The sequence below is a fragment of the Zootoca vivipara genome, chromosome 7 (genome assembly GCF_965207765.1).
Source record: "Zootoca vivipara chromosome 7, rZooViv2.hap1.1, whole genome shotgun sequence".
Classification (NCBI taxonomy): domain Eukaryota; kingdom Metazoa; phylum Chordata; class Lepidosauria; order Squamata; family Lacertidae; genus Zootoca; species Zootoca vivipara.
The window spans coordinates 62,408,740-62,429,161 of NC_142590.1; the positions used below are offsets into that span (position 1 = coordinate 62,408,740).

The following is a 20,422-nucleotide window of genomic DNA, read 5'->3' on the forward strand; positions in this document are numbered from 1 at the left end:
GCCTCTGGAGGTGAAGTCAAACCACTCCCTTAGCTGCACAAAAGGGACCTTCCATGATGCTCAAGCCTGGACAGTGTATATGGAGGTTCTGGGCTGCCCAGATGACAACACCCCCTCTTCACCTCACTGATGTGGTCCAAAAGAAAGCAGAGCAATATGTTTGGCACCAACTTGGCTGCCAGAAGGTGTACAAGCCACCATCCGACCAGGAACAACAGGGACCATGGGACCATGCAAGAGGCCCCCTGATCATAAATAGGGATGCGAGTGCATCCTCTCTACTGGAATCTGAGATGGACGGACTGCTACCTGATTCACCTGCTAGTTGGTTGAAGACCAACTAGAGGTTGAAGATGACTTACTATCTGCCCACCATCTCTGTCTAAAATGAACTCTAGTGAATTTTACAACCAATGTGCACTAAAACTTGCCCAGAAGACAATGGTTAGGTTAGCTCCTTGGGAGCTTGTGATTGTACCAACTGTACAAGATCCACTCTCCCACAATCAACGTGAACCTGACAATTAGTTTACTACTTAAAAACCCACAGACACTACATTACAGGGACCCCAGTGTTGAAAGCAAAACACCCACAAATGAATGTGAATCAACAAGATAAGCAACCCACTTTGGCAGAAATTCTCAGGACAGATCAACACTGGAATTGAAAAGCTTGTGTTAATGGTGATTGCCTTTAGAAGCCCATCTGAGTTATCTGTGAAGCTCCTGGAGTCAGGAAACAATGACCATACACTTCCATGAAATCCATAGAATCTAGGAATTTGCCGTGCCGGAGTGTCTCCACTACTGTCTTGAGGTTTTCCATGTGTTTGCTTACTTTAAGGCAAAGAAAATGAAGTCAATACCCAACGTTTTCCGGCTAAGTTTTGGATCCACAACCTGCTCAGTATCCCAAGATCCAAGGAGAAAGCATGTAGCTAATGGTAATCAGTGGGGTTAGACAACATTCCTGAAAGCTTTGAAATCAGCCAGTTAACTATGGCAGAAGTTTCTACAGCTAGCTGAAACTTCCTTGCCACAGCAAGATATCACGGTCTCAACAGAATTTGTGCAGTAATCCCCACATTTAAGCTTCTTTCTTTTTCTTTTTCAGGGTCAGGAGGGGACTAATAGAAGACATGGCGGGAACAGATTAAGGAATAAAGCAGTATCTTCTTGTCCTTGATTCTATTAAATACATATTCCAAGGCTTCCCAAAGGACTTCCTGTCAAAGAAATAAGCAAATTTACCTTTTATTTTAAATACAGTGGAATCTTGGTTCTTGAACTTAATCCATTCTAGAAGTCCGTTCAACTCCCAAAACCATTCTAAAACCAAGGCTGCAGGAGTTTCCTGCACTCAAGCAGAAGCCACGTCAGACGTTCAGCTTCTGAAAAACATTCAAAAGCCAGAACACTTACTTCCGGGTTTTCAGCCTTCGGGAGCCTATTTGTTCGTCAACTAAGCCATTTGAGAACCAAGGTACGACTGTATACCCTTCCTTACTATTGAACTAGATTCAGGCAGGAAAAAGAAAATAGCATTGAAGTTTTTATCTACCGTCATGGAAAAGCCTTAGCTAACATAGAAATTATAGAGAACTGGAATGCAGGTTCCAGGTGTTTATTAGGTCAATGAACTGAATGAAACCTTGATTTAAAAAAACAGAGGCAATCATGGATTCATCAGATAATTCTAATTCCAATTAGTTCCAAAGAGCTGAAGCTTATTTTTATTTTTTAAGTTTTAAAACTCATTTGTCTCCACCCTGAGAGCTCACTGCCCTTGTCAATTGCTGAAGAGGGAATGTAACTTCTCCACAGTAGTAGCCCTCGGACTCTTTTAGTTCCTCACATCTCATCTGTGTCGGGGTGTAGGGAGTGGAGGATGATCTGGCAGAGTTAACTTCAAGGACTTCTCCCTTGCTAGATCAATCCAGGGAGCTAAACCCCTCTTAGCAACCAGACAGAGCTGGGTTTCTCAACCATGCTGAAGAACTGGCCTTGCAGAAAGGTGGCTCATATCAGGGAGGAGAGGACTCTTCCTTCATATTTACTAGGCTCTGGGAACGAAGTCATACCACTGTGGGTGCACTCTACTCCTTGCATCATGGATTCCCGGCAGATCCCTCTGGGTGGCCTGGAACCTGATGGGCCTTACTGACCACAGCACCTCATCCACCACTTTCAACAGGTCTGCCTGCACCTGACAGAAATCCAGACCCTGAGGTGGATCTATCACCAAGGACAGTCTGGGCTTCCCTTGCCTCCACGGAAGACTCAATTGGCAGAATGGGACTGCTCACTCTTTCACAAGTGGCTAAAATAGAGCGCTGACTTCAACTCCTGTAAATCGGGCATTGCTGAGGCGGTAGCTGGCTGCTCATTCTACCTTCACAACAGAAGCAAAAGCAACAGTGACATTCATCTCTTCCCCTATTGCCCCAGAGGGTCTAAGGTGGTTCTGAATGAGAAAAGGACACCCAAGATCTGCTCTGGGAACCCAAGATCTGCTCTGGGAACTAGGCAGGAAGAAATTAAGGGTGAACTTCAATTTAGGATGTCACCAAATTGCATGATTGTACCACAGCAGGAAATAGAACTATTGCCGTGAGGCATTATGGGAAGAAACCGGACTACCTTTCATATCAAGTTCTTGGCATTTCATTATGAGACAACATTGATTAGTTTCTCTAACTGCTTTCCATTCTTATACTCTCAAGACTTTGCCAGTGATTGTACATAATCTGAATTGTGCATGACACGCTTTTAGTCTGTGTTGTAACACAAGGCCCACATATTTATACTCAGATGCAAAACAGTGAGTGAAGGGTAGGCGGAGGGCACTTGTGCAGTGGAACACAACATGTGATCATAACAGAAGAGCTCTCTTCAGTCCCATTTGCAATCAAAGCACAAAGGGGGATTGTCTACTTTAAAGATTTTACTCTTATACAGCACTTTCAAGATACTTCATTTTACATCCTTCAATACTGAGATATTTGAAAAGGCTCAGATGTCTTCTGAATATAGTTTAACTGGAAACATTATTTCTGAAGGAATGTTGAAGATACTCCCGTTTTTGTTTACTGTTCCATACATACCAATAATTATGTTGTAACTGACCCTCCAAAACAGTAGTCCATATTTTCGGGAAGGCTTTTCAGTTTACAAAAGAATACTCCATTTGAAAGATTCTTCCTTTTCTAATTTAATAGAAATAACCAAAACAAAGTAGTTTTCAAAACAATTCTTTTTAAAACTGTTCTAAGTACAACTGCTACACCACATTCCAGAGCATTTAACAAGAAATATTTACAGGCTGCTAAATGTATTAAATAATCATGTAAAGGGAAAAAATGCCTTTATTACACACCAGCCAAAAAACACAGGAACTGAACAATTAGAAACGTTAACTTGTTTTTTAAAAATTAAATATTATTCAGAGAATACATTACCACAGAAACAGCACTTTTTTTTGAAGAATCAGTAAAATTAACTATGTGCAAAAAGTACCAGTATGAATTACCAGAAATAATATTGGGAATGGAACCCTTTGATTTGTAGGTTTACATATAAAATTTAAACAGGCTTTAAATTGCACAAATCTTTATAGACCTGTTATATACATCTTTAATGGTATTTTGAACTGAAGAAATGCCAAACATCTGCAGGCCTTTTACAAACATGCATCACCTTCCATTTTGAAATTTATGTTCACACTAAGGGGAATGAGAGGTCTGTATGTTTGCATTTCTTTGTACAAAGTCACAAATCATGTCAAAAGAAAGCAGCAGCTCCTCAGCTTCAAAAGTACTCAAATAGAAAGGGGCAAACTGCATTTTTAAATTGTAAATCAGCTACTAAGTTAAGAACCAAAACAGCTATTTATCAAAGCTATTTTGATTCAGACACATTTTGAAAGAAGAGAGAGGAACAAATAGGCAAAAACCACAAAAGCTACAATGGATGGAGTTACTGCACGTGCAACTTTGGAAAGGAAAAGTGATGCCCATATCTGACATCACAAGTCTTATGCATTAGTCTGAAATATGTCTATTTAAATTTGTGGCATATAAAGTTTTTAAAAAAGTACCTCCGTTATTTACTCAAACACCTACTTTTTAAAAAAATATGTTAACTTTTCCCCAATTTTTAAAATAAAATGCCACACTATTAACTGCACACTTTATTATTTTTTTAAAAGCTAGACTTGGGTGATACACATACAAACTCTCCTATAAAACCACTACCCAAAGGAAAAGGATTCCTGCCATGCTAAAGAGGCAACAGACAAAGCAGTCTTATTGCTTTTTCCTAGGAAAAGGAGGAAAAGACGGAAAAAAGAAGAAGCCTACAACCAGTACATTACATACTCAACTTCAACATACTGTTGCCATTACCTACACTTCAATAGGACTGGCAAAGGAAACTAAGTTATACAACAGAACGGCAAATTGGGGTGATTTGTTAAAAAATATTGGTTGGTTGCAGTGGCTTGCAGAAATGTTTATAAAACATTCCACTTATCTATCCAGTGCTCAGTATGCCGACAGTCAATGCCACATCAAGTAGTATTAATGGGAATCTTTTCACATGAAAAAAAGGCTATCTACATTTAACAGCATTTCTACTTTTAAAAGCTAGCGCGGGGAAACACCCTTTTTTGGATAGTAATTCAGCCTTAATAGTATATGGTAGGACACTTAATTCCAGGGCACAGTTAAGTAAGACCTGAACATACTTAGCTGGTTAAACTAACACTAATTACTAGTAATTACATGGCAGGGGACCTGCTGAGGTAATTGAGAAGTCCACAGTCAGCATGCTGCATACTTGTCGTCCTTCCTGTTTCAAAGCAAACTGCCTTTTTCTTCTTTGGATTAACTTAAACTTTCAGAACATATACAACCAACAGGAGAGATCTGAATTATTATTATTATTATTTTACAAGAACATTTAAAATCAGAGCGCAAGAGTCAAATTAAGTGACAAGAGTATCTTGGGACCATTTGGGACCATAATACACTTAAGTTATATTGTAATTATGCAGCACAGGTAAATCCATTATTACACGCAAGGGAAGCTCCACTATCCATTTCAAACCAGATACAAAAGTGTGTTCTCAATCCCAGTATAGCTCAGTTATTGCACAAACATCCGTGGACTGTCAAATGAAGGTTGATCTTGAATGCACATTAAACATACAAGGTGGCAGAAAATTTACTCTGGCTGAACAAATCTTGCGAACACTAAGCAAAGTACACAATCTAAAAATGGGCCACGAAACGTATTACTTCCTACATCCTTCAGGAATACATCCTAGTGGTTTGTAAAATTTGTGTAGAACTTTCTGATCTACTACATTCCAAGCAGATAATCAAAGGGGAAAAGCAACCGAAAAACCAACATGTATGAAAAAAGCTATTTATTCATTCTTTTGTAAATAATCCTTACAACTGCAGAACACTTCCATTCTCTATCTGCCCTGAACTTTGCAAAGTTGCAAGACTGCAAAAAAGTCAAACCATTGCCAAATGCCACCAGCACCAACAAAGCAGGTTCCTGTATATAGTTTAGTTACATTCCTCAAAAGAACGGGTCTTCTACTTTTACATGTAGCATGGAAATATGGGTGATTAGCCTAAGAGAGCTGAAAAGAAAGTATGCTGACAAAATTGCAGCTTTCAGGTAATATGGAAAGCCAGGTTGTCAAAATGTTCTTCAAAGTACAGGAAAAATATAGATGCCATGGAAACTACAAAATACATAAATTTTAAGGTTCATGGTGCATATTTCATTGCAAATTGGGGCACTAGAAAATACAGTGTACGTTATTAAGCACTTTGCTCTATACTGCCTTACTGACATGCAGCGGTTTTACCAAAATGTCAGTTAAAAGTGCATCTACTAAACTTGTGGGAGCTTGTGAGAAAGTCAACACATTAACAGATGGAACAAGCTCTCACTTTTTACATATTATCACTTCAACTGAGCATAGATGGTAACATTCAAGCCCATCTGTGCCGACTTTCTCCACATAAGAACTTCCTTGCTCCATGATCCTGTTCCCAGATTTTCTTTTAATTTTTTGTGCTGTGTGTGTCTGTGGTAGGTGACCCAATGTACTGAAAAAACATGACAGCCCAGTTTCAATGTTACCCTCAATGCATGGAAAAGACATCATCCTAGGACCTGCTTCTACTGTTACAGCTGACCTTCCATCAGGAAAAGGAATGTTCGACCAAGTTATTAAGGAGGGCAATGATAATTATATTCAGATACAGACAATTTAGAATTAGTTAGACGAAAACCTTTGGAAAACACCTTGTAAATCCAAAAATTCTGTTGGATGCTCCTACTTTAAATGCAATGTTAATGATGACCCAAATAAGTGAATCAAAGCCATAAAATATCTTTTAACTACTTTCCCCAGTTACAGATCCAGTTGCATCCTGTCTGCACACAGAAAATGAAAACACACATTTTTATTAAAAATTCTCTGCATCACTGAGACAACACATTGTGCAATAGAATCTATTCATCATTATATGCTGTGAACCATTTCCCATGATGAATTTACTCAGTGTTACAGCAATTTACATTTTGGTCACCATTGTATGGTCTGCATTTTGAAACTGGTGTAAAAATATGCTGTACAAGGTCATAGTTAGGGGGTGGTGAGGTGGGCCCCTGCCAGGGGCGCAGGCGAGGGGGGACGTAAAATCGGCTGCCGAGACCTTCCGCTGGGCACCCTGTCCAGCCAGCGCTCCCTGCCCAAAGCCCAGGCAGGGCAGGGAAGAGGGCGTACTGAGCGGGGAAGCCTGCACATGCCCCGAGCACCCAGGGTCTGGGCCGGGGAAGTCCACCAGCTTCGGCTCCTGACACTGCCTGGCCCACCTCACTGCCTGCGCCCTGGCCTCTCTGAGCGCCGGGGGAGAGTCACCATCTTCAAAGCCTGCCTACTCCAGAGTCACTTCTCTCTTTCTCTCTCTCCTTTCACATACTCTCCCTCAAGGGTGCCAACTTGAATAAAATATATGGTGGGGGGGGCAGGTAAGCACCGCCCTGTAAAATCGATAATACGGAGCACACGTACACTAATTTAATGACAATGCTCATTAACGGGAGGACTCCTCAAATTTTTTAGAGGGGGGGGTGAAGGAACCTTGGCCTCAAGGAGTAGGCGCCCATGCCCTTCTCCCTATTAAAGTGGGGTGCTCCCCACTTTATGCAATTTCACTTATGCAGGCAGGGGCCTGGAACATAACCTGCACGTAAGTGGGGAGACTCCTATATACTGTCACCTAGGCCAGCCTTCCCCATCTTGGTGTCCTCCTTCAATCAGAATTCATTACAAAAAGGAATTCATTACAAGGTGAAGTGTGTGAGGAATTGAATGGGTGCGGGGTTGGGGTTGGAGGAGAGGGAGAAAGAAGAGCTAATTTGTTCGTGGCTAGGGAGCGCAATCTGAACGGTTCTGCCAGGGGCGCAAGATCACCTAAGTACAAGGGCTTGAAATTGTATCCTCTGGTGCTGTTCAATACAGACCAGATAGGGAATTTCACCTGTTCGACATCAGATTACAGTAACACAGCAATATTTCTGCTCTCAATGTTTCCACTGAGGCAGAACTGAAGAGCTTGCTTACATGCAGATTATCACAATTGGGGCTGGCCCATTTTCATCACCTACCCAGAAATCACTTGTCTGATACACTGGTCCATGCAAATTTTCTGTTTTAAGGGTGCACAACTAACTCTGTCTCAATAGACTCTTTTCTTCCACATGTCATTTAAGCTGCTTCTGAAGAAAACTCTGAGTAGCTCTAACGGAATAATAAAAGAACGTCAAACTATGAACTTAGTTTTAGAAATAAACAACATATTACAAATCTGTTCTTGATTAGGAACATTAGTAAGAATACATATTAGCTTAAAAACAGACTAGCAAATGTTGCTGTCTGAAAGGATTTACAATACCACTATTTACAAATAAGACAGAGTGAATACAGAAAATTTTACACATTTGGTAGTTGACAAAGTTACTGTTTGCTGATAGTGGTCTATCAGAAACTGATATTAGGGAAGACTGGACAGTCACCAACTATTAACTTCATAGTCTAATTCTGATATTATTAGGATCTATATAACCAGTATTGCAGCCAACATCCTGCCTTTCAAGGGAAGAAAAATAGGATTAATAAACTCCAAGAGGATACTCACTTAAGTGTTCTGTGCATAGGACTTCCACTCAAGACCACGAAAAGCATTAATTGCAACCATACTTAATGAAGCACATATGAAGAACTTGCACTCCTGCATTCTCCAATTCAAAATGTTTTAATGATCAAGTCACGATACTTCTATACAGTCAGTAAAAGAAAGCAGAACCCAGCTATTTGACCCAACGCAGAATATGATACTCGCAATACCACTTAGATGAGACGATGAATAAAAACAATCCAATTCACACCTAAGGTTGCATGAAGAGGATCTTGAGGAAGGTTTCTTGCAGTTTAAACTGCTGCCTAGCATGGAAGCAAACATGACTGCCTTGGTCCAGTCTTTCAGAAATGGTTACTAAGTAGTGACAAGAGTTCACTGTTCATACAAATGTTGTGATATAAAATTTGTTTCTTTAGCAACATTCATCCCACACACATCTGAGAAATGAGGGAGTATTCTCAAGTGAAAAATGAAAATTCAAACACTAAAAACAAAAAAACTGGAACAGAAGTTGAAAGCTTTCCCCCCCTTTTTTGACAAGTATGTTTCTGTACAAATGCTTTTTGTATTCTAATACTGTCTGAACACTATCAGCTTCAATAAGATGGCCACTGAAGGCAAGATAATATTCCAGGAACACTTAAATATGTTTTTCTTTTTACAATAGTTTAGGTCCGTTTTAATCAGGTTACTTTATATGCACCGGTCTCTCATCCGATTTTAGACGTTTTCTACGCGGCTGTATAAAATCTTCATCGGAGTCATCTGTTATTTCAGCATCGTCCTCTTCTTGCTCAAATTCAGGTAAAGGCTGGAAGGTCCTGTCTGGGTAGATCTCTGTAAGTTTATCTTCAAAGTATAACGCAACTGCCTTCCCTGCCTGTGCTACTTCTGAATCACCCTGAAAAGTAAAAAGATAGTAACACATCACCCATTGGTAATGCACATCCCTTCAGCAAGTGAGCATGGTCTGAAACGCTTACCTTAAAATTAATTTCTTGTGTTTCTGCATAAACTTGAACAACTTTCATCATCTAAAAAGGATACCAGAGTCAAAAAAAAGGAAATTATAATCCCTTCTAAAGTCATGAGACCGCACAGGATTGGATGACTAAAGTCAACCATACCAATTTATTTTTAAAAGTCAGTGATGTAGAGGTGACTCTCTTCATGAGGTGTTACTGCATTTGCAGTACACGAATCCTAAGCAAGTTATGTTACTGCAGAAACTGATACCAAGCACAGAAGACCAGTATTGTTTGACTCACAGAAAATTTATTCAGCAAACTGATGTGAGAACTGTGACATGGAAGTTCAGCAGTCATCTCTTTCATCCAAGTGCCTGATAATTTCTCCTAAAGAATGCCCTAGGTCAGTGCTCCCCAACCTTTTTATCGCCGCAGACCAGTCAACGTTTGATAATTGTACTGCGGCCCGCTTGGGGGGGGCGTTGATTGTTTATATTTTATTTAGATTGTTTTGATTTAATAATTTTAATTTAATTGTATTTAATGTTCCTTGGGCAGCCCGGTACCTATTGATCCATGGACCGCTACCGGTCCGTGGCCCGGGGGTTGAAGACCACTGCCCTAGGTGATGCAATATTTTTTCTGTTGGGACTTTGTCTACTTTTGATAAACAAAATGTAACCGCACATAGAAAGTAGTCCTGATCATTTGAGATCATACTGCCACAATAAAAGAGGCAGACATCATTCATTGCTGTAGTTTTCTACTGTAGCTGTAACTATTCAGCCTTAAGAGCTGAAGCATTTTCCTTCCATAGCAAATGATTCAACTATTCCTTAACATCAGTATGCTCTGAGACACACAGCTCTTCCACCTCACTTGTTTAGCTCAGTTAAAAAGGTCAATTCCCAACTGGTTTCAAGAAGTCTACCATGTGTAGTGACTCATAGTCTTTTTGGCTTTACACTGTTCTTATGTCTTGAAATAGAAAGCACAGGCTACTTGAATGCACCATGAAACAAGTGAAATTATAAACTGTAGAACATGATCAAGATCTGTCCCATTCCCTTCATGTCCACAAACAGTGTATGGTCACACATCGCAGAAGTTTCTAAATTTAGTTTCTTAAAGATTAGTTTTAAGTTTGGAAACTATGGGTGAGATTCAACTTAGCATGAGTAAATATTCTGCTCACACAACTGGGCTTCTCCTTCCTTTCCTCACCCCTTACAGCCTCTGCTTTCCTGCTCTAGAAGGTTGGACGTAAGAGAAAACAGAAGTCTTCTTGCACAAGTGAATTTCTATTGCACAAGCAGGTGGGTATCTTTCAACATCTTCCTATGCCCAAATGACCTCCCATGTCCATATTATGTATTTCCCTATCCATTATTTTATTATTTTTATATTATTTTTTACTGTATGAATTACCCCATTATGTAGTTTATAAGTCACATTTTTGTAGGATGTGTGTGTAATAACTTGATGCTTCAGTCTGAGAGTACTTTAGAAAGTACCATCTATGAAATGCCACATTCCAGACATGCACAACCATAGACATTTTGTATTATTTATATTATATTAATGGATTTTTGAACTGATATGCAACAGTAAAATGGGCACTCAAGTCGTGTCATTAGCTGGCAGCTCAACAAATAATGAAGCCCAGAAGATTACCTTCCCAAGCTAATTTGGTTTTGTGTGTAAAAATATCTGAAAGAGGTTTAGAACAGCACTGCAGGATCAGACAAATTCTCCATCTAGTCCGTATCTGGTCCTAAGAATTGCTAGTCAGATGTTTTAAGGTGCAAGTAAGGCATGGAGGCAACAGCACTCCTCGGCTGCATATCCTCAGACTTTGATATTCAAAAATATACTGTTCCTAAACATGGAAGCTCCATCCAGCTATGTTGGCTGATCAATGGCTAGCCATGAATGTCTAAACCTTTCAAAACTTTTATTTAAGGTTTATTTTGTCTGCACCACCACTTCCCCAAACTGTTTAAAGTTCACTTACAAGGCTTTATGTTTTAATGAAACACAAATAATTTATGTGGATATAATATATAAGTGGATATAATTGATTTAATTTATAAGTAAGATTACTTCTAGTTGTAATGACTTGTTTTGTTTTCCACTGCTTTTAAAGCTTTGCAGTTATTCCGTTAAGTGATAGGATAGTTTTATCATTTGGGTCTGCTCAGTTCGGGCAATAATGTGCCAGCATAGGGAGATTTGCTCTATAGAAAACGCAAGCAATCTTCAATCAAAACTTGCAATATATTTAGACAATACACAGATATTAGTCTCTTCCAGACATAATTTGAGCCATCCAAATACCAATTTCACTAACATGAAATCTAAAAATATGAGAAGCCAAAGAATTGTCTACAGATCACAGAGTAGACTGTACGTGAGTGTGCTATCCAGAACTTAAACTGTGAAAAAGCCTATATGCATACATTAATATGCAAGCAAGCACCACTCTGTAATCTGTCTACTATAAGGTAGGTTGACAGATCACATGAATAGGCATTTATATGCTTTGAACCCATTCACAGTAAATGTTCTATGCACAATTGGGGAAGAGCTCAAGACTCAGTTCTGTGCCCAACCATGTATACATACAACCTACACAGTGGGAGCCCTACATAAATGAGCCACAAGTCTATAACTCCTACAGCAGTTGCAACTAAAGTCTACATGGAAAAGGTGCAGAATGAGACTCGCATATTAACCAGAATGATTCTGCAGGTTGGAAGTTAACATACTTCATTAAACCTTTCACAGTTCTTGAAGATCAGCCGAACATCTGCCACAAAATCTTCAGGTGTCTGGTAGTGCTGGGAATGTTTCTTCTGCAGTTTCTTCTTCACTGTAGATAAATCCATTGGTTTCTTTATTATTTTATAGTAATTTGGTATCTGTTGAGAAAAGATGGAGGGAGTCACAATAGTCAAAGTAAAGTATATATCCAATGTGGTGGTATTTCATTTATGCAACAGTGAAATATTCCGAGAGAGAGAGAGAGAGCTAGATTCATTCTCTCTTTCTTTTGAGAAAACTTGTGATTAAAAAAAAATAGTAGCCATCATGAGCTCTCTGGTTCAGTCGACTATCTTCATCCAAACAACTTTGTGAACAGATAAAACTACTCAAAAGACTGACCAACAAAATAATAGTCACACTGATTTTAGTCCGAGTTTCATTATGACAGTTTTGTCTGTCAAATGCTGGTTATTTCACATTCTATCATTGCCCTGGTAATATGCATTAGGTCACTCACCGAGGCTGGGACTGGCTCTTGGAATTCAATGCTCAGCTCATGGCAATACAAGTAAAGCAGGAGGCGCTCACATTTCTTGCAGAGAAAAAAACAGTAAATATTCTTTTATTATTTGTTTGTTTGTTTGCTTATATATTACTTGATTGTAATAAAACCTATTGAACTGTTTACAAGAGATCTTCCAAAAGAAATAAAGAAATAATTCCAAAAGGCAGCACTTCAGTTAATGTATAAGTTACAGGGGAATATTCAAGTATATAAATGATTCTCAAAGCCCAACAACTGAAACAAATAAACCTCCTACTCTGCAGTAGTCTCACTAACTTCAGCAGGACTACCTGGAACAAGTGTAGCCTGTGGTTAAGATTCAAAGAACCAGGCTACTAATTCCATGTGCCAAAGGGGGTTTTGGATTTGTTTCCTGAACCAGCAGTTGTTGTTGTTTAGTCGTTTAGTCGTGTCCGACTCTTCGTGACCCCATGGACCATAGCACGCCAGGCACTCGTGTCTTGCACCGCCTCCCGCAGTTTGGTCAGACTCATGTTGGTAGTACTACATGCCAAAACCTCATGTTGGTAGTACTACATGCCAAAACCTTTGGAGCTGCGAGAAGTTTTGACAGCCATTTGATACAGCATGAAGAATATATTCTAAGCAACAAAAAGAGCCCACTACATTAGAACAGGCTCTTGAGCTACTAACTAGCCTGATACTTCAGGGAAGCACACAATCCAAGCACCATGTAATAATAATAATAATATTTTTTTATTTATACCCCACCCTTCCCGGTTTAAAAACAAGCCACCCCCTTTTCACCTCCACAAAGCTAGTGCTCAGGTTATTTACTGCCTCAGAATGTAGAAGCATCCTTCCTAGCTAAGAGCCACTGACAGATCTATCATCCAAAAAATGTAATTCTTTCTAAAAAGTTGCGTATGCTATTCACAACACCCAGTGCAACATCTAAGGCACTGCCTGTAGTATTCTGCCCATCCTGAACCTACTACACATTGTTTTATGTTATTAAATACCTTAGATTTATCAATGACATTCAATGACATCAAGTTCTGGGTTTGAGTGAATCATTTTTCTATTTTTTTTCCTCTCCTCCTAGTCATAATTTTAGAAACCTTCATCATGCATCCAACCAACTTTAAGTTAAAAAAAAATCAACTGCTTAAGCCTTTCTTAAGACAAAATCCCCTTGACAGCTTTGGCTCTGGGGTTTTGTTTTTTTATGGGAAACTGTTTCACAGACTGCACCTTGACTTGTGAGAAGGTGTCACAACCTTCTGTTGCATGCTCTTCTCAGGTTGTACTTTGCTAATCCCATTTCAGTTAATTCTATGGAGAAAACTAAACCAGTTGTTCAAGACCATGGATGTCAAAAACTTTTAGGAAAAAAAGCCATTGTCACAGGTGGCAAAACTATTTCCTGTTTATAGAGTGATTATTTTATTTATTTTACAATTTCTATACCTGCTTTCTACCCCCCCCCCCCAAAAAAAGGTACAAAAACCATGAAAACAGCTATCAATGAAACATAGCATCAATGAAAATCAAACCATAAGCATTCTAGCTGCTACAAATTGCCAAAACCAGAGGATACAGCACCAGCTGTGAGCATCTCTACAGCCACCAACTGCCATTACTGAAACCTACAGATAGAGAGAGAAGCAACCGCTTCATTGTGCTTAGATCTAGCTCCATTGGGGTCCCTTCCAACTCTACAATTCTATGGTTCCATTACATGCTGAATTACTGGCTATCATAGAGATGTGAACGGCTTTGGATAACAGAAAATAAAGACAGTCTAATTGTACCTAAAAGGAAATGTTGAAAATTCCCAAATCTTTTCATCATTAGAGCACATGTTTCACAGACCGAGACAAAGGGGCCATCTAAGGAGGGAGCTGAAGCCAAGGTGGGAACTATACAGGTCGAAAGGGACAGCTCTTTGGATCACAGGTGAAGGGGTAAAAAGGAAGATCATGAGGAGCACAGACTAGAAGCATTGCAAGAGGATTGTACTATAAATCATTTGGAAGAGCACTGAAGCTAAATTATCCTATGCAAGTGAAAGTAGCGATCTTTTGTAAGCCATCATAGGAAAGCTTTGCCCTGAAGGAAGCCAGTAGGTTCGTTCAATCAATCAATCAATCAATCAGCATGGAAACAAAAGTCAATTCTAGGAAAAAACCTTTTCTCCAAGTGAAAATACAAGATTTTCAATCCATTCTAGTCATCTGGATTATTTGGAGTCTAGTATTCTAGATTTCTGATCTCTTGTTCATGATGCAAAAGCTCAAACAATTAGAGTAGACCCCCAATATAACCATAAATATTAAAACCAACTGCCATTTAAAAACTGGACTATCTCCAATAATAATAATTTCATTTCTAGCCCTGCTATAGAAACATGCACCTACTTACTAATTAAAATATAGATATAAAGTTACCCATGTAAATGAAAGTTTAAACTAAGTCAAGAGACCACAGCAGAAGAAAAGCCAAGAGCATTTAGTTAAGAACAGTTCCAAAACAAGATTAATGTATTATCCGTAACCTACCCTTTGGTCCACAGGACTCAAACCTTGTGCAGTTTTCCCCTTCTTACTATGTTGCAAGTTGTCACAGTCATATTCCACTTCGGGTTTGCTAAGATCACGGCAAAATGTACATATCCAGTCTCCACTAAAAATGGGGAAAATATAGTTAAGAAATTCAGGATTTTTTTTGGTACTAGTGTACTGAAAAATCGACAGGTAGAAAACCCTTTTTTTTTAACTAGAATAAATTATATTATGCACAGGTGGTCCTATATGGTTGTCCTGTTTGCACATTTTCCAGGCAGGGATTACATTATTCCACCACCAAGAAATAGGAAAGGGGTACTGGGAAGACCTGGCATGTTCAGGTATTGAAGCCAATGGGAAAGTTTTATGGAGCCCAAAGGCTCTAGAGTGAACAGGTTCCAATTCTTGTCTAACACTGACATTTAACCTTGCCTTGATCCGTGTGCAGAGGACAAAAGCGCTGCCAATCCTTCCTGCCCCCAGAAATTACACAGCCCACTGGTTGCCCTACAAAATGCCTCCAACTGGTAGGAGCTGATAGGTAGGGAAAGACAGTGACTCATACCTGCCAAGTTGCTGTCAGAGAAATAAGGGACCGGGCCGGAAATAGCAGACTGGAAGTAGCGCTGCCGCCATTTTGGAACTGGGCGGAGCATGCTCAGAAGTGACTTTTGATGCTGCTTTGCCCAGTTCCAAAATGGTCGCCGCGCCAGAAGTCGCACTGCAACCATTTTGGAACTGGGCAGAGCAGCATCAAAAGTCGCTTCTGAGCATGCTCCACCCAGTTCCAAAATGGCCACTGCGCCAGAATAAACCGGGGGGGAAACAAAAAAAAAACACCAGTTTTTTCAGCTAGGAACAGCTGGAAAAACTGGGATTTCCCGGGGGAAACGGGAGACTTGGAAGCTATGCAGTGACTTGCTCTTTTACCGGCAGGTTCCAAGCCCAATCCAGGTGGATCCCACTGCTGCCTCCTGTGAAAGCTAGAAACAGATCTCTCCGTACAGGGAACCAGACAGAGGGCCTTCTCGGTAGTGGCACCCGCCCTGTGGAACGCCCTCCCAGCAGATGTCAAGGCAATAAATAAATATTCTACTTTCAGAAGGCAACTGAAGGCGGCCCTGTTTAGGGAAGTTTTTAATGTTTGATGCTGTACTGTTTTTAATATTCGGTTGGAAGCCGCCCAGAGTGGCTGGGGAAACCCAGCCAGATGGGCGGGGTATAAATAATAAATTATTATTATTATTATTAATCCATACCTGTCCTCCTTACTAACCCAGAACCATGCCTGCTTGGCCCAGCCCAGATGCCACAAACAAGTGGTGCATAGCAAACATGGCTACTAGTGAGGCAAATGCAGCCTCCTCAAATTTGCCATCCCGATAGGCAGTTACTGGATGGTTGTCCTTGAAGGAATACAGCCCTAGGGCTGAAAAAGGCTTCCCATCCCTGCTGTTGGCTGACAGAAGATAGCTGCTGCTGCTATCTCATTATGACTTCAATGTTCCTGTATGCTTTCATACCTTGGGAAACTGAGGAGAGTGGGTACATGACATGTGAGGTGGAAAACTTTTGGGCACTTTTCACAACATAACAGGTCTCCTCCATTTTGGCACACAGCACACCAGTCTTCATTGGGATCTTCATCTTTGTTGTTGCCTTCTCCTCCAGATCTAGCTGATCGATGCATGAGGCTACGCACTGGGGACTTGCCATTTACAAGACTGTGTCCAGACTGTTTGCAGCTTTCACTCAAGTCCGCTGGTTCAGTTTTAACATGGTTTTCTATACTTCCCAGTGCTTCCAATTCACTCTCCAAATGCAAGTTTGTGGAAAGTGGTGGAGTCAAGCTGCTCTCAGGACTGCTAAGCTGAAATAAAGGCAAAAGTTTAAAATCTATGAGAAATTGCCTTGGGTAGGAGACTGCTGCCTTTTCCACCTTCCTTTTTCTGCCCCCCCCTTTCAGCCCCTGCCTGCCTTCTTTATTATAACATAGGCAATCTAATCTGTCCTCCTTGTCTCTCTAACCTGTACTTCCATGTCTCCACAGCGCTTTCCCCCATTCAGCTCAGCTTTATCAAAATGCTATGGGCTGACCCTCCCATTGCTCCCTATTTACTTCTTAATATTGAAGATGAAAAACATGATATAAACATCCTATGTACTTCACTAAGTCACAGTTACGTTTTTCCCCCCTTTGATTTGTACATCTTACTGACCTTTTACAGTTGTATTCTCAAATATTGATAAAACATTCTTTTTTAAGATGAAGTTGGGGTAGACTGTAAACAAATAATTTCAACAAAAGGGAAATGCACATGCCATGTGCAGACAATTCTCAGAGAAGTTGTACAGAGTTTCCAGTGCACTTTATTTAATAAACATTTTAACAAACTTAAAATATTTTGAAATAGGAGGCCTCTTTTGAATTGTGCAAGCGGAATTGTGCAATACTGGCTCTACACAATTCCTATGCAAACTAGGTACGGTATTGCTTGCTTCCTCTGTGCCAGAAATTACTAATTTTGAAGGGTCATCTCTAACGTGGCAAATCTGTTTCAAACTAGTCCCATGTGGAACTCTCCAAATAACTTCTGAGTTAGAAAATGAGCATTGGAATGACTACATGCCTACTTTTTCTATAACGAATTATAAAAAATCTAATAGTATCATCACTCTTGGTCACAGAAAGGTGGCATTGCAACCTACTGCACAATAACAGCTGAGGAGGAGGAGGGAAGCAGTGACCCTCATGGTGTTGGGAAGCCAGGAGAGCAACTGAGCCCCACCTTTATCACCTCACTGACCACTACTGCATTATAGGGAGAGAATTGGCCAAGCCCTAAGGGGGAGGGCTTGGGAAGTAACACAACTCTAAAACAATAAAATATAAATGCCCTCAGTTCTCTTTGCTGATAGTTTGTATGATAAATTGTACAACATACAAATAGATTTTTACCATGCAAGCACTCCTCCTGCCATCCTCTGTTTTTTCTTGCTTCACTGGTCCCGAGTAACTGCATACCTCTTCTTCTGTGCCTGGCTCCTGTTTAACTTTCACATGTTCAGTCTTGAAACTAATATTGTTCTTTTCCACAGTTCGGCCTGATGAACCACAGCTGGAAAGCAAAGAGATTATGCACACATTTTAATTTGCACTTCAAAATGCTAGAACTGAAATAATTAAAAATTCCATATAATTAGTGAAAGCTATTGTGCTCGTAAGTGGAAGAAGCACTTGGTTAGGAGGCATCATAACCAAGTTGGTTTTTACAGCTGTAGAAGTGGTTCAAAATTAGGGAGGGAATGGATTATTAGCACCTTACCAAACATAAAATCAGTATGTCCTAAATATCAAATTTGTCTCTGTCATTAGAGTCTGGTATTGAGAATCTTTTGAGAGATATATACAAGCTGTTCAAATTTCAGAAAAATTGCACACTGAAATTTAAACATTCTAGCTAAAGGAGTTAAGGGTCTTGTTTCCTGATCTTTTTTGCTGATAAAAAGCATACCTTTCAAAAATCCAAGTATACTACCGGTACTAAAGAGTCCCTTTCATTGACTTCATGCACTGTTTTTAAAGTGAGAAATTCAAGACTTTTATAAGTTTGGTAAGGTGGAACTTCCCTTTCAAGAAAGCAGAGCTAATTTTTCCTCATCGAAGCTTGCTTTTTTAGATGTTCAATAACCACAGTTCTTACAAGAACCCCAATGCAGGGGCTTCAGTTTACACAATAAGGCAGGCTTCCTCAACCCTCCAGAGGTTTTTGGCCTACAACTCCCATGATCCCTAGCTAGCAGGATCAGTGGTCAGGGATGGTGGGAATTGTAGTCTCAAGACATCTGGAGGGCCGAGGTTGGGGAAGCCTGCAATAAGGCTTCTTCCCTCTCCTCCCCCAGCACCCTCCCCTCTGCCTGGTGGGTGGTGGTGGTCAGGAGAACCCCCAGAACAGCACGGCGGGGCAGGAGGAGAAGGGAGGATCATTCCATCTGGCAAGCTGAAACGCTTTCACTGATGGAACGATCAGAAGAGCGCAATGCTGCATTCCTCTCATTGTACTTTGACATATTGTGCTCATTTACAACTAAAGTTTCATGCATTTCCCCTTCATGTTTCAGCCCTCTAGATTAGGAGCAATGATGAAGTTAAGAATCATCACAGTGGCAGTGGCCCCCTTGTTGCACACTGACACCTACATTCCATATATGAACAGACTAGTTCACATTAGGGCTGCCATACATCCGGAAGCTCAACAACTTTGGCAAAAAAAAAAGCCTCAACCGGTCAACGTCCGGTTGAGCGTGACACCATTGCAGTCAAAGGTCCGTTCAGTGGAGTGGACCTTAGCGCGTCAAAGGCGGGGGGAGCCGCTCCAGTGCAGCGGACCCCCAGAAGAACCCCAAATCAAGCATTTGGGGGGCATAGTCGTCCGGCGGGTGTCAAAGGCAAGCTCCTCCCTCCCCGGCAAGGCTCTGTTTTGAGCCCCCGAGAGCGAGGGAGTGAAAGCAGCAGACACAACGGACTAAGATTGTTACCTTTGACGGCACGAAGCTGTGGGATTGCTTGGCACCAGCGATCAATTCTTCTAAGGAAAATTCTCTAAAAAGAACTGTACCATGAGTACTATCGATATTTGTTTAATTGGAAAAAAGAATTTGGCCACGGGAGGGATTTAAAAACAGAAGCTGGTCACTACCCACTGAGAGACTTGGGAAGCAAGGATGTGCACCAAAGCCAGGAATTTTTTTTTTAAAAGCGAGAACTTCCAAAGCTCAGACTTTGATCTTCCCCCCAGAAGCAGGAGAAGGGGGGAAGAAATTTAAGTGGATTTTAAAGCCCTGCAAAATTGCTGAATTTGACTTCAAAGTAACGCCCCAGTTCAATGCTTCGGAAAAGCATTGTGACGTCACAATGAGAGGATATTTTCAACTTCAGCTCCCTATCCAGCTGCGAAATAACTTTCGATTTTGAGTTGGAGAGAAGCCTCCCTCCCTCCATTTCCTGTCTGTCACGGCCTTCAGACCAGAGAGATGGGAGACATAACAGAGGATTTTTACCAGACTATGTTGACCTTAATGGTGCAAAACAGACAGGAAATGGAGGCATGTATTTATGAAACACAGAAATTCAGGGAATGCATCATGGATTTACAGGAAAAGAATGAAGAAGAAGAGGAGATGGAAGAGGAGAGGGGAAATGATGGGAAGGAGAAAGATTGGGAAGGAGAAAGAAGGACACAATGATTAAAGAAATACTAAAGGACTGTGTTTTCATACAGAGGAGAGAAGATGAATTTTGGCTGAGAAGTGAAGAAGACCTGAAAATGGCAAAGGACAATATTGAGGGCAAAAGTAGAGGGTGGT

The 20,422-nt window shown here is 40.5% G+C and overlaps 1 protein-coding gene across 8 annotated transcripts in view; it reads right to left on the minus strand.

Annotated features, from left to right (window-relative positions):
- Nucleotides 1-7,856: 7,856 nt before the first annotated feature.
- TRIM33 (tripartite motif containing 33) overlaps nucleotides 7,857-20,422 on the minus strand; it is a 59,666-nt gene continuing 47,100 nt past the window's right edge. For 5 of the 8 annotated variants that reach the window (XM_035121652.3, XM_060277160.2, XM_035121655.3 and 2 more), the window contains 7 exons: nucleotides 18,015-18,174; nucleotides 16,579-16,925; nucleotides 15,050-15,173; nucleotides 12,480-12,554; nucleotides 11,965-12,117; nucleotides 9,212-9,262; nucleotides 7,857-9,129 (listed from right to left, as the gene is read on the minus strand). In XM_035121652.3, the coding sequence (XP_034977543.1) occupies nucleotides 8,917-9,129; nucleotides 9,212-9,262; nucleotides 11,965-12,117; nucleotides 12,480-12,554; nucleotides 15,050-15,173; nucleotides 16,579-16,925; nucleotides 18,015-18,174 (1,123 nt within the window). In that variant the 3' untranslated portion in view covers nucleotides 7,857-8,916. The remainder of the gene's footprint in view (nucleotides 9,130-9,211; nucleotides 9,263-11,964; nucleotides 12,118-12,479; nucleotides 12,555-15,049; nucleotides 15,174-16,578; nucleotides 16,926-18,014; nucleotides 18,175-20,422) is intronic. The other 3 variants (XM_060277161.2, XM_088674412.1, XM_035121656.3) reach the window with 1 other exon arrangement.